Source organism: Larimichthys crocea, chromosome XVII (genome assembly GCF_000972845.2).
Source record: "Larimichthys crocea isolate SSNF chromosome XVII, L_crocea_2.0, whole genome shotgun sequence".
Classification (NCBI taxonomy): Eukaryota; Metazoa; Chordata; class Actinopteri; family Sciaenidae; genus Larimichthys; species Larimichthys crocea.
Window position 1 is genome coordinate 3,702,676 of NC_040027.1, and position 14,046 is coordinate 3,716,721.

At 39.6% G+C, this 14,046-nt stretch overlaps 1 protein-coding gene across 1 annotated transcript in view; it reads left to right on the plus strand.

Moving 5' to 3' along the window:
- Window positions 1-14,046, plus strand: part of fndc7b (fibronectin type III domain containing 7b) — a 35,399-nt gene that overhangs the window by 296 nt on the left and 21,057 nt on the right. The window contains exons 2-15 of the mRNA XM_010748680.3: window positions 868-1,137; window positions 1,576-1,839; window positions 5,110-5,376; window positions 5,680-5,937; window positions 6,096-6,356; window positions 7,261-7,506; window positions 7,681-7,938; window positions 8,040-8,303; window positions 10,189-10,446; window positions 10,615-10,878; window positions 11,132-11,389; window positions 12,318-12,578; window positions 12,863-13,126; window positions 13,683-13,943. Coding sequence (XP_010746982.3) covers window positions 868-1,137; window positions 1,576-1,839; window positions 5,110-5,376; window positions 5,680-5,937; window positions 6,096-6,356; window positions 7,261-7,506; window positions 7,681-7,938; window positions 8,040-8,303; window positions 10,189-10,446; window positions 10,615-10,878; window positions 11,132-11,389; window positions 12,318-12,578; window positions 12,863-13,126; window positions 13,683-13,943 — 3,654 coding nt within the window. The remainder of the gene's footprint in view (window positions 1-867; window positions 1,138-1,575; window positions 1,840-5,109; window positions 5,377-5,679; window positions 5,938-6,095; window positions 6,357-7,260; window positions 7,507-7,680; window positions 7,939-8,039; window positions 8,304-10,188; window positions 10,447-10,614; window positions 10,879-11,131; window positions 11,390-12,317; window positions 12,579-12,862; window positions 13,127-13,682; window positions 13,944-14,046) is intronic.

Genomic DNA, 14,046 nt, shown 5'->3' on the forward strand with positions numbered 1-14,046 from the left:
TGATGCATATTGATAGCTTATTGTTCATTTTTATGCATATGGGTAATCAATGGCCAAGAGAAAACCTGATACAGCCCAAATGTTCAAATGATTTTATTAGTATTAATCCTCTATGTAAATTTGGATTTATGGCTGGGAAAACTGCACATAGTCATGTGGCTAGATCAAGGAGAGTCGAGTTACAATAGTTAACTGTGTTTTTTTTGGTCAGTGACTATGCAACTAAAATTCATGTATGAATGTAGCTCTTATAAAAGGTTCTTTAAAGTATGGCTCTTGATTTTCAGGGTCAGACTAAATTTGGTCGTATCAATGCTTAGATCAAAATCGAAATGACTTTTAATTTGTTCATCAAATAACAATTCTATTTATAGATTCTTAGATCAGAATCTGGGAAAACATTGTATTATGTTCCTTTAACAAGAATTTGTGGTTTAACACAAATCCCAAATTGTTGAGTTGCAGGGAGTCTTGAGTTTACTTTTACAAGACTTTTCATTTAAATACAGTTAAGCTGAATGGAATTTTGTTTGTGGTGTTCAAAAAACCAACAGCAACAAATGTGTCCATCTTTTCCACCTGAAATGACTGAATTTATGTTTGGGTGGCAGGGGCATACCTTAAAACCTTAGCATACTTTAAAGCCTAAGGACAATGCTTTGAGTAAATTAGAATATATGACTGATTTCTGATTTATGTGAACTGATCCTTTACCTTGCTGCACATGTTGGCTGTGTAATAGTGTAATATGAATGTATAAACTGAATGCTTACAGTGACTATCTTTGGTTCTTGAAAACTAGTGTATGACAATAATTCAGTTATATAAATAATCAGATTGAATGAAGTCCCTTATGTCTGTTTGTAGTGGTGCAGCCTCCAGCGTTCGTCACCGCAACAGACATTGGCCAGGGTATAGCGAGGGTGACGTGGGCGCCGGTAACGGACGTGCTGATGTACCTGGTCGTCGTCAGGAATGTTGATGAACCCACCAGCCTGCCATTTGTGAAAAATGTCTCAAGCACAATGCTGGATGTTAATGGCATCTTACCATGTACCACCTATCTTATATCCGTGAGCTCATACAGCATTTTCTTGAGGCCCAGCGAGCCCAGAGACTTCACATTCACCACCAACAGTGAGTCGGCAGAGCCAAACCTATATCAATAACTTGGTGATTAGCATCTAGGTCAGCTTTTCTCTCTGAGGTGCTCTTTTCAGACATGCAGAATATGATCCTTAGGGAAAAAAGGATTCAGATCCCTCAACAACCTACTTGTTGTCGCTGCTGTCACGAAAACATAAACCCAAGAAAAAACTATTTTTTTGCAGTATATTAAAAGATATACAACAACATATTTAGTGGTTTTGATTTTAAATGGAACAAATACATTTTTACTAAAAATTCAACAGTAAATGGTTCATGAATTATATAAAGCTTAAGTACAGCCCACAAATATTCCAATCGATATATTGTCTGATATAAAATGTATATAAAATGTCAGTCTACAACTTTGTATCTTCTGTTTTGGCCAAGTTGTTTCCTCATTACTTCAAAACACTGTGTTACTTGCAGAGCTGAAACCAATTCCATCAGTTTCTGTGGACTACGTCTGCACCAGTGACAGTGCCATGGTGCAGTGGATACCTGTGTCTGGGGCCGAGTCGTACCTTGCCACAGCAACAGCCGACGATGGCACGCAAATGTCATGCACCAGCCAGGCCATCAGCTGTGTGATCACCGGACTGGGCTGTGAAAGGACCTACATCGTGAATGTAACACCTATATCAGGGAGCTGCAAGAACATGATAAACACCACCTGGGCCACTTTCCACACTGGTAAGACACACTGACATCTTCTCCAAAGCTGAGTTTAAAAAAAAGAATGTGACCCCCTCATAACCATCCTGCTGAGACATTGTTGCAGGCCTATCTTTCAATGGGAGTGGATGGTTTTTCCTCCAGTGACTCAGCTGTATCTTGTTCTCATTTTAAACAAGGAGAGATCAGAGCCCTGACATTCAGTTAAGTCCAAACCTTTAGAAATCACCTGCTGGATATTATTCCACCAAACATTAAGTGCTGGACATGTCCAAAGTCTATATACATTAGAGACGCCATGTTCTTCACATCATGGTTTCAAATCATTCTCAAATCTCAAAAGTATTGAAAAGTTTGTGCAGTAGTGTATCCAAATCACCTTCCATTTCTTTTTTAATTGAGTCAAAGCACATAAGGAACTACATTAGAACAAAAGGCGAAAAATGAAGCAGGAAGACAAAAATACATATAAACCTCAAGAGGTACCTCAGTAATTCCACAATGCTGTGAACCTTGAAGGAAGCACATTAAAAAGAGTGAAAAGAATAAGAATAATAAAAAAGAATGGTCAAAATCAAAGCACCAGAGGCTGAGATATCTTTACAGCTCTTAACAATTTTCATAATGGAACTCAATGGCATTTTTGTTCAAACCCTCACTGCTTTATATCAGGAATTATCAGGGTTATTTTATGACTTTGGTACGCTCCAAACAATATTCCAAAGTGATTTTAAAACAGTTAATTTATGGTATATATTTTTGGATTTACCCCACTTTACAAAGGTTTGAAAAAATAGCTAAATGGTAGGAAAATATGGTCAAAGCTCTTCATTAAAAAGTTCTAAAAACAGCAGATTACACTTACTCTGGTTTTGGTTATTAGAGAAGACAACCAACCAGTCACCAACTTATCAATGCCAGTCGAATGACTTAAACTCTTAGTGTCTATTTATTGTAATAAATAATTTTTACCACTCCACCCTGCCGCCTATTTTGTGCAGACAGCTAATCCTATCATCTCACGTATCACTCTATTCTGTTAGAGAGACTGGTCGAGATTTTCTGCCCAACCTTACCCCTAGGGCCCATATTGTAGACTGATAAGCTGTTGTAACTTGGATGATGCTGAATATGATTTTATGACAAGCGATTGTTATATGTCAGCCATTTAATACTTGAGGAAAAGCATAAAATCACACCATCAGGTGATATAAAACCTTTGAGCAAATGCCTAAAGGCATAAGCAGAAGGAAGCACACTGTACATACAGTTCATATTGGGCGTTCATGGCACTTCATGAAGACATTTTTATTCACAGAATACAGGACAAACATCAACGGTACATTTAACTGATGACATTAAAATCACACAAAACTGGCAAAGAAACAAGATTACATTTGGAATTTGACCTCAAGAGTACATATTGTTTTGTGAGTTTGAAGACTTTATATATATATATATATAATATATATAGTATAAATATGATATAATATATATATATATATATATGTTAATAATAACCATCAACTTCTTTTGTGCCATTTGAATTCTTATTTTAGGATAATACACTGTTCATCTCTTTGTTTTTACTGCGGCATGAGAATTTAGGAGGTCATATCAGCCAGAACACATTTGGGATTAGCTGTTTACAATGTCTTTCACCCTTGTTTTGTTTGGTGCCTAAATTCACACGTTTATTTGAGTGCGTCAGTAGGTGGCTACCTTGAAAACTGGGTCTTCTATTGAACTCCCCTGTCTATATCATATTGTGTTGTGTTCAGTCTGCTAAGAATGAGCCTGTGTTTGTTTAAAACCTGAAACCTCATAGTGAAAAGCAACCCTGCATAATCTTCAGTATCAGGGCGTTTTAACCTGAAAAGGGATTTGAGACGCTCGCCTTTGATGTTGACATTTAACCCCATTTACTTCTTCTTCTTAACCTCTCTTGTCTATGCTATCTATTTATGTATCTATGTAGGCTATCTACATATGTATGTAGGCTATCTATCTATCTATCTATCTATCTATCTATCTATCTATCTATCTATCTATCTTTATTATCTTGATTAATGTATAAATATCTATTTCTTTCAGTTCCCTGTGCTCCCAAGGACCTGCATTTGTTACGCGATTGTTCCAGTGAAGTTGTCGTCTTTTCCTGGGAGCACACAAACAATACAAACCACTACTTTGCCAGGGCAATTGACGCTCAGGTGTGCATATTCTGCTCTAATGATTTGTGATAAAAACTTTGGGATGTAAAATATGATCTACATTTATCTGTAAGAAAATTCTCTCAAGTTAAAAGGAAAAAAAAAAAAACTGTTTTAGATGAGGAGATTGTTACCACAGCCTGTAGTGTCTGTAGGTTGAAGACAGAAATGAAGCTACAGCCAGTTACCTGTGTAAAAATTACAAGTTGTGTGATTATAGGGGGTTAATTATGACAAGTATTTCACATAATTTTTTTTTACACTTCAGCTTTTGTTTGCGGCTCAAACAAACAGGATATAATGGGTTAGAATATAGAATTTGTCAATTATAGCTTTATAAGTAGTCGTTAGCTGTGGATTCATATTGAGCATACATATGAGAGAGTGGTAATGATCTTCTCATCTAAACCCAAAATGATGAACCTTTAAAAAGCCAACTACTGGAGTCTAATTTAGTGCACATGTGAAATATTTTGTGATTCCTTTGTACTCAGGGAAGAGTCCAGGACTGTATGACTGAGGACAACTCTTGTTATTTCACACACACAGTGTGTGGACAACACTATTACTTCTCAGTCTACGCCATCTCAGGGCAGTGCAGAAGCCAGACTAGCTCTACTGTTGACATCCGCACAGGTATGATGACCTTGCCTCCACAGCAGCAGGATGTCACACAAACATAAATACACAACACAGTTATGTCATAAAGCATTATTTTGTGTAACCTTTATTTTTATTTTAGCTTTTTCTAGTGAGTTATTTGATCATTTTATCTGCTTGGACCACTAAAAAGTACATAAATAAAACAAGCTGAGACAGAAATATGACATAATATGATATTTTTTTGACAACTCTAACTTAGGTACAACATAACTGAGCTCTTGACAGTTATCCATCCTTCTGTGAGCACCATCTCGTTGATAAAGTCTGATCCAACTAACAATGACGTTCATTGACAGTGACATTATTTCAGCTTGCAATTTTAAGTCACTCTTTAATAAATTACAAAGTCTAAAAAAAATCTAAGTCAATTAACTGTATTATTAAATAACTGGATTCATTTTCTTGCCTCCAGCACCCTGTATTCCCCAGAATCTGCAAACCTCAGCTGACTGCAGCTCAGATATACTCCACAACACATGGGACAACGCTGCAGGGGCTCTTCGCTACGTTGTGGAGGCCTATGGCAACAGGGGAAACAACAGCTACTACAATTGCACCACAACATCCAACAGCTGTGCTATAGCTGGTCTTCACTGTGGAGAGTACTTGAGTATTTACATCACAGCTTTTGACGACGAATGTGCCAGCCCGAGGTCACTGGGGCCTGTTGCTGAGACAGGTGAGGAAAACCTGTTAGTGCCCATTTAATATTAGCAAAGGTGAAAGATGTATTTAGATCATTTACTTACTCCTAAAAATACTTCCTTACTTCCTACACTTACTCCCTGGTGTTTTACAGAATAAACATAGTGTAATCCAGTAGTCAAAAAAACAAAATTACTATCAAAGACAAAGGAAAGTTTAGCATCAATCAGGTATTACCTTGGGATGGACTGGCAGCTTTAGATTCTGATCGCCTGCAAATGTAAAATGCTTTGAAGGCATAATTTATTTAAATTTTGATTGCTCCCCTCTCCTCTAGTCCCATGCGTTCCTCACAATGTATCGGCAGTGAAGCATTGTGGCAATAACTCCATCACAATGACTTGGGGCAGCAGCAGTGCATTATTCTACGTCGTCATGGCGGAGGACAGTAATGGCGTCATTCACATCTGCAACTCCATGACTTTGACCTGTACGATCAAGGACTTAATGTGTGGAACCAACTACACAGTGTACGCCATTGCCTCCAACTTCCAATGCAACAGCACTGAGAGTGAGATGTTGACCGTAGCGACAGGTACTATGAAGTTGCTTGTTTTTTCTTCTTCTGGGTGTTTTATTGAAAAACTGCTCTGCTGATTTTTATTATTAAATTCTGTACCAGTGTCTCATTTCAAAAGTTTAATAATGTTTTTTTTCATTCTACTTGTTAACTTTCTCTTTGTCTTATTTCAGTTGCTTGCCCACCGGATGAAGTCACCACCTCTCTTGACTGTGCAGCCAGTGAGGCTCTGATTTCATGGCGCGATGAGGCCAATGTCAACTCCTACACCGCCACCATCAAGGATGAAGATGGAGGACTTCTCAGCTGCAGCTCCACTACTCCCAGCTGCAGGGTACCCAACCTGAAGTGTGGACAGCTCTACACTGCCACTGTCAACCTCCATGATGGCATTTGTCAAAACATAATTTCTCAGCCCATCTTAATGGAGTCTGGTAGGCGCATCCTCTGCTTGCTGATTCTTCCATGCATGTCACTGTAAAAACTGTGAAAATGTTGAGGTGCTGTCAACAGTACAAATTGTTTAAAATATAGCCTGCTGTCTGTGTGCCGCACAGAGTCCAAAAAAGAGCTTATTATATTATATAGAGACGATATATATATATATATATATATATATAATATTAATATATAGATCATATAGATAGAGATATCTATAGATATATATTATCACTCTACAAACATGGATTTGGTGACACCCTCAGGCCAAACTTGGCATCATTTCCCCCCTGCTACTAGTAAGTGCACAAGAAGATGGTCATATTTTATCCATCCTACAGTTGTATTTTTGGTGTTATATACATTACTGCCTGACGTGTAGTCTTGGCCTCATCTTAATTGCCTGTATTAGCATCTATACCTGGGGTCTTCATTTTTCCCTGCAAAGGACTGTACCTGATTTAGTGTTGGAGCAGGGCGACCTACTACAAACTGTATATTGTATAAAATTGTGTTGCATATTAAACTGGGCCTATAATAACTATAGTGGTAGCTCAAATGATTGCACCAGCATAGCCTATCATCAGTTTTGTGTAAAATATTATTATTGTGTCTATTTTACATATGACATTTTAATTTTTGGAAGAAAAAAACAAACAAACACGACCAAACTATAATTTGCTCCCTCCTGTAGTAACTCTGAGAACACACTAGGGGGAGCCAACCTCCTGTTGAAGACCCAGAATTTAGACTCAAATATTTCTTTTTCCTTGACATGCATGTAGAATGTCTGAGAGAAACATTCACAAATGTGAATCCAAAATTATACATTTGAGTGGGGTTTTTATTAGTAACCGCAATAATAAACTATTTTCTTCTTTCTGTCTTCTCTCTGTCCAGTACCTTGTGGGCCTCAAGTGACCCGCAGCACAGGCTGTCATTCACTGACCCTTGACTGGCCCCCGACAATGAACGCAGAAGGCTACATAACTGCAATCTCAAACGGCGACATGCAAATGAACTACACCACCTCAGGGCCTGCGTTCAGCATCAGCACACTGGACTGTGGATATAATTACACAGTGAAAGTGATGTCCTTCAACGGCACCTGTACCAGTGAAGCCACAGTACTACATGACAAGCAGAGTAAGAGAGAGCATAATAAAAATAGACTTATGACTTAGTTTTGTTTTTATCCCCCTTTTCTTTTCTTTTTCTTTTGTGTCTATATCATTTTCTGAAAACATAATCTGCCCAGATGTGTAGACAGTTAGGGTGTAAAAAATGTACTGAGTTGATCTGAGGTTTTCTCTCCTGCAGCACCATGTGTGCCCACTAACGTGACCGTGACGAAAAACTGTAGCCAGGATTTTGTGGAAGTGACTTGGCAAGCAAGCCGTGGCGCCCTATCCTACAGAGTAACTGCAATGGACAGTGATGACCAGCAAGTGTGCTTTTCTGACGAGCCGTCATGCAGGTTGGAAGGCCTTGCATGTAGCCAAGTTTACAATGTCAGAGTGACTGCCGTGGATAACACCTGCTCTAGCAATGAGAGCTCTCCGGTGATACTACGGACAGGTAAAAATAAGCAGGAATCTGTTGGTAATGAAGTGTTTTCCAACTCATCCTCTTCAAGTCTAGTTCATACCACCCATCTATTCTGTGTCCTTTCTTTGCAGTGCCCTGCCCTCCCTCTCAGGTTAACGTCATAATGCACTGTGCCTCCAACTCTGCCACGTTAACGTGGAACAGCAGCCCCAATGCAGTGTCCTATACCGGCAAGGCAGTGAACTCAGATGGACACATTGTGACCTGTGACGCAGGAATAAACCTTAGTTGTCAATTTAATGATCTGCAGTGTGGCAAGGAGTACACCTTCACTGTGTCAGCTTCAGGCGATGACTGTGAAAGTCCTGACAGCGATCCAGTTATGGGTACAACTGGTGAGAAGAAATAGCATCTTGCTTACTTCCTCAAAACCTGACAGTATTGTTTTATTATGTGAGCATAGTGCAATGCCATTACTTTATGTACCAGAGATTGAGTTGTACTGCATATCTATGAGTATGCTGTGGAGCTCTTTTTCCCCTAGGTGGACAAAAAACGAAATTTATAAATACATTAATTCCGCAACATTTTTTTCCTTATTATTTGTTAATATCAAACTACTACTGACTCTCACTCTTTGCCACCTGTGATAGCCCCATGTGCGGTTCAGAATGTGATGAACACCGTGAACTGTAGCACCAACGCCCTGATTGTCAGCTGGGCACCTGCATCCCTTCCAGTCAACTACAGCGCCATCGCCGTATCTAGTGCCGGAACTGAACTTCAGTGCCAAACAGAGGATTTAAGTTGTACGCTGCCTAATTTACAGTGTGGGCAGCAGTACACTGTGACAGTCAAAGCCATCAGCAGCACATGTGAAGGAGAAAGCAGTGTTCAGCAAGTTGTTAATTCCGGTAAGTTTGTCGGCTGACGCAACAGAGCAGTATGTTATGCGTAATACAGAAAATGCAGCAAAGTAAAGGAAATTTTCTCACTAACATGTTTTTCTGCTTTTTCCATTCTCCTCATGTGCCTTTGTACCACAAACATCATTTATTTTCAGTTCCTTGTGTTCCTGCAAACCTTCAGGGCTTTGTGGAGTGTTCCACTAACAAGTTGGTGGCTACCTGGGATGCAGCTGCTGGGGCGGCATACTACATTTCTACATTGAAAGGAGAAGGAGGTTTCTCTTCTTTCTGCTTTACAGATGAGCCAAGTTGCATATTCTCTGTGCAGTTGCAGTGTGCTCAGATGTATATGCTCAGTGTGGTGGCTGTAAACGATAGGTGTAACAGCTCCGAGAGTGCCGTAATCTCAGCAATAACAGGTATGTAAGCACATTAAAGGATAATGTTGGTGATATCCTATGCAGCCTATACCTTTTCTTATTATCAATGGAGCCCATGAAATGACCAGAAACCAACAATAAATGCTTCTATTCACAAGTATCTTCTATTTAACCAAATATTTCTTTTAATATAGATATCCAAAACAAATCAGTCAGACACACTGTTGCCTGGGTGACATGGTTCCTTGTTTTAATGAACATGCATCATCCTGCTGCTGTAAATATTCATTAGCATATCGTACTAGCGTATTAATCAAGAATAATGACCAACAAATTCACTATTTACTTCTGTTTGAGTAATGTTTCCTGAAAACCACAGCTATTTCAGGACCATTATTATTTTTATTAATGTCATTATTAACAATTTATTTACATATCAATCAATTTTACGAGATTTGCATGTTAAGTAGGGATCATGGGGTTTGGTACACAGATAGGGAAAGAAAGCCTGAAAGTACGAACATTGTTGTTTTAGTCTTTTCATGGGATTTGTTGACAATATTCAAAATATAAAGTAAGGACAGCCTTATTTTATCCATTACACAGCAAAACAAATACTGAATATTGAGTATATACCTATATGAATATATACCTATTAACAGCTATTATTCCCCTTGTATGACATTACTTCTTCCATATTCTAGTCAGATTTACCTATCACTCTAATATTATCTGCACTGCACTTTTAAAGGTGAGTTTTGAGCAAACTTTTTCAAGCCTGGATGTACTTGCTATATATTTATAGCAAGTACATCCAGGCTTGAAAACATTGTTAGCATTCATTTAGTCTCAGTACAGCTGAAAAAGTGAAATTTGTGCTGTAAAATGTCAAAGTATACTCTTCGATGACTTCCATAAGATGATAATAATACTTTCCATCCAGTCCTAACCTAAATATAGTCGTAATGCTCATCTTCCCCTCTCTGCATTAGCACCCTGTGACCCTACAAATGTGATGGCCGACCTCAACTGCCTCACTGGTGTAGTGACCGTGACTTGGGAGGCCAGCGCTGGAGCTAATTACTACACAGTCCTCGCTGAGGCCAATGGACGCTTTGACTCCTGTCGCTCCACCACCACTTCTTGTGACCTGACCCAGATGCACTGTGGGGAGGACTATACTGTGACCGTCCTGGCAGGGGATGGAAAATGCAACAGCTCCATACTCACCAAAACCAACGTTACAACAGGTAAAGAAACAGAGCAGATTGTCATAAGTGAGTGTGGTCTAATGGTGTTCATACATTGTAAAAATCTGGCAGACTTAGCCAAATTCTGCAATGCATGTGTGTTTAGGAGAGGAGGTTTTGCATTGTGACAAAAGTCAAATTTTTAATGTATGGCAATCTTTTGTCCAGCCCCCTGTGCTCCAGTGATCCAGGACTACTCTTTGGATTGTGCCACCAACCACGTCGTGTTCACATGGGTTGAGGACGAAGATGCTGAGGTGGTCATGGTCAATGCAACCTCCAATTTTGGAAACTTGGCGTCCTGCAGCTCCTCCACCGTCAACAGCTGTGTCCTGAATGACCTGCAATGTGGAAATACCTACACCGTCTACCTTATCGCAAGAGGAGACAAGTGTTGGGGCAAACAGAGCTCTCCTTTTGAGATTGTCACAGGTAAGTCATAATTTTACATTATCTTTGTGGTAAGGCTGTTGTGTGCAAAAGGCAGAGTGTTATTGATTCTTCTTGGTGCACTATAATTTGTGTAGTTTATATTTTATGTTGTTTAAAGTGTGTGTTTCTTTGTGTTGTGTGAGATGCTAAGCATTTGGCTTGTATGGTATTATAAGCATTTGGGGCCTCTTGATGTTGTGAGATATCAAGGAGGTCCTCACCAAGGAACTGACTGTACTCCTCTGTCATCCAGCACCCTGTACCCCTGCAAATGTGGGTTACACATACTCCTGTGAAACTGGCATCGCCTTAGTGAACTGGGATGACAGTTTGGGAAGAAAAAGTTTCTATGTCACACTCACTTCTGGAGACAACGTAGCCACCTGCAACACCACCCAGACCGACTGCTCCGTGCCCTCACTGCTCTGTGGTCAATTATACATAGTGAAAGTGATAAGCGTGGCTGACCACTGCAACAGCATTGTGCCTGGTGAAACAGAAATACAGACAGGTAAGACATCAGATTGATATGAAAAGTCTGAACTGTAATGTTACTTTAACGTAAAAAAATGTTAGATTTCAGATTTGTGGCACGGTAAATTCAAAGAGGTTCAAAAGATTTCTAGATGATTTTTATACTGTACACAAAATATATGGAAGTCAAGGGTGACTTTTTTTTTTTTAATTCTCCCGGCTAATCCAAACATGGGTAAATACATGGACTGTGGGGGGAGCTGAGGTGGACTGAAAGAAGCCAGGTTACTTAAACAAGCCACCTGTGACAGCAGCCACATGTCAATCAAGACGACCATACTCATAATTATGCACTCAATTATACAACTTCAAGACTCTATATAGTTTAAATGGATGAGTTCATACTCAGTACAGTTGTCATGAACGGGGAAATTAGCTCTAGAGACTAAAACCTTGTAAATTTTTGTACCAGGCTCTAAGCATTCAGTTTTTTTTCTGCTGTGAAGTTTAACATGGGGGCCTATGGAGATTAACTTATTTTGTAGCCCCCTCAAGTGGCCTTTTGATGAACTGCATTTTTTGGCAGTTCTGTGTTAGCTGTGTTATTGTCCATTAAAAAGGGGGTTATGATTCATCCATTGCAAATAAAATATACACATAGACTCTGTTTATCCAGGTCATGTAAATGAAGAACTAGCTACCTAATCACAGGATAAGCAGTGCTTACATATACAAAAATATACACATTTCCCATAATTTGACTGTTTAATGATATCATTAGTTGGATAAGACTGGATTTTGGTATGTTTCCAACACATACGCTTGAATCTGAAACCCTCTCAGTGGAAATCAAAAGAAATTCAAATTCAGGGCGAAATGTTCCCAAAAGATGGAATTGTATGTGAGTGAATATTTGCACTTTCACATAAAGACTAAATTGTGTTTCTCCCTTTGTTTCCCATCAGCCCCCTGTGCTCCCATGAATCTCAGTACCTCCCTAGTGTGCAACAACAACACAGGGGTGGTGAGCTGGAATCCAAGTCCTGGTGCAGTTTCTTACCAAGTTATGGCGAACGGCAGAGACGGCGACGCCAAACAATGCACCACAACCAACACAAGTTGCTCCATACCCAGCATGCACTGCGCCCAGACCTACGTGATCACTGTCACCCCTTTTTCTAGAACCTGCAAGGGCTTCACCAGCTACCCACACACTTACATTGCAGGTGAGGTGAAACTGGAATATAACACAGTTAGGTTTTGGTTTGGGATTACCCAATATTATTTTATATAAAAATATTATACAAGTAATAGAATATTAAGAAAAGTAACTTTTGTTTTGCTGTGTTGATCATTCATAGTGAATGTTGCAGTTCCTTTCAATACCACTAGATGCTGCCTCTTGACGGTTATATAAAATTGTTAGTTTGCTACATGCCAGACTTGTCATAACTTGTTGTTATATTAAGACATATTAAATATCAGTCCCCTGTCATTATTTGTCTTTCAGGCCCCTGTCCCCCTACCAACGTTCATGTGTCCCTGCAGTGTGCTGGAAACTTGGGCCATGTGACCTGGGTTGATGCCCTTCAAGCAGATCTCTATGTGGCCACTGCAGTACATCCCACAGATGATCACAACCACACCTGCACGTCTAGCGGAACAGGCTGCACCTTCACAGACCTCCACTGCAGCGAGGAGGCTGAAGTCACGGTGGTCACCATAGAGAGGGGTTGCACGAGTGAACCTAGCCAGCCTTTTAATTTCCGAACAGGTCAGAGGATGTATTCAACATTTTCTTTTCTGACTCCTTTGTGTTATGCAGTTTCATGAGAACATGAGAAGATTAATACCAACCTCAAGTCTGCATTAAGTACAAGACTGGAGTCAGGAGGAGGTTAGTCTAACTTACCATAGGAAGACTGGAAGCAGGAGAACCAGCTAGCCTGTCTCATTCCAGACTTCAGAGTATTTCTGCCAACATCTCTAAGGCTCAAAGAAACAGCATATATACATATACATATATAATGTGGTAATTTGTGAGTTTTAGAGGTGCTTGTATTTCTGAACTTTGGACAGAGCCAGACTAACCAGTCCCCCTTTCTTCCAGCCTTTATGCTAAGCTACGCTAATCACTCCAGCTCCAAAGAATAAGCATTTCATTACTGTTATCCTACATATTTATTAGTATTGAACAATTATATTACAATTAACAACTAATGTTAGAATGAATTGAATGTTGATATTGGCTTTAATTTGCGAACATCTGTATTTAAATCTGTTCATTTGCTACTCTCTCTCTCTCGCTCTCTTCCATGTCTTGTGCTTAGTTCCGTGCCCACCATCTGGTTTGACCGGAGTGACAACTTGCGCGAACAATGACATCACAGTTAGCTGGGACCAAAGTCCAGAAAGTCATACTACCTACTTAATCCATTCTTACGAAGATGGGGCCAGTGCCGACTACACCACAACCCAAACGTCCTATCTACTCACCGGGCTGCAGTGTGGCGAGTTGTATATGCTGGCGGTCGCTGTCAATGACAGTCAGTGCACCAGCAACTTCAGCGAGCCTATACAAACTGAAACAGGTTAATACATGGCTATATCACCTACAGCAATGCAGAGCTGTTATAGTGAGAAAAAGTACCTGAGTACCAGCTATCAGTGGTTAGTTTATTTGTGTCTACATCT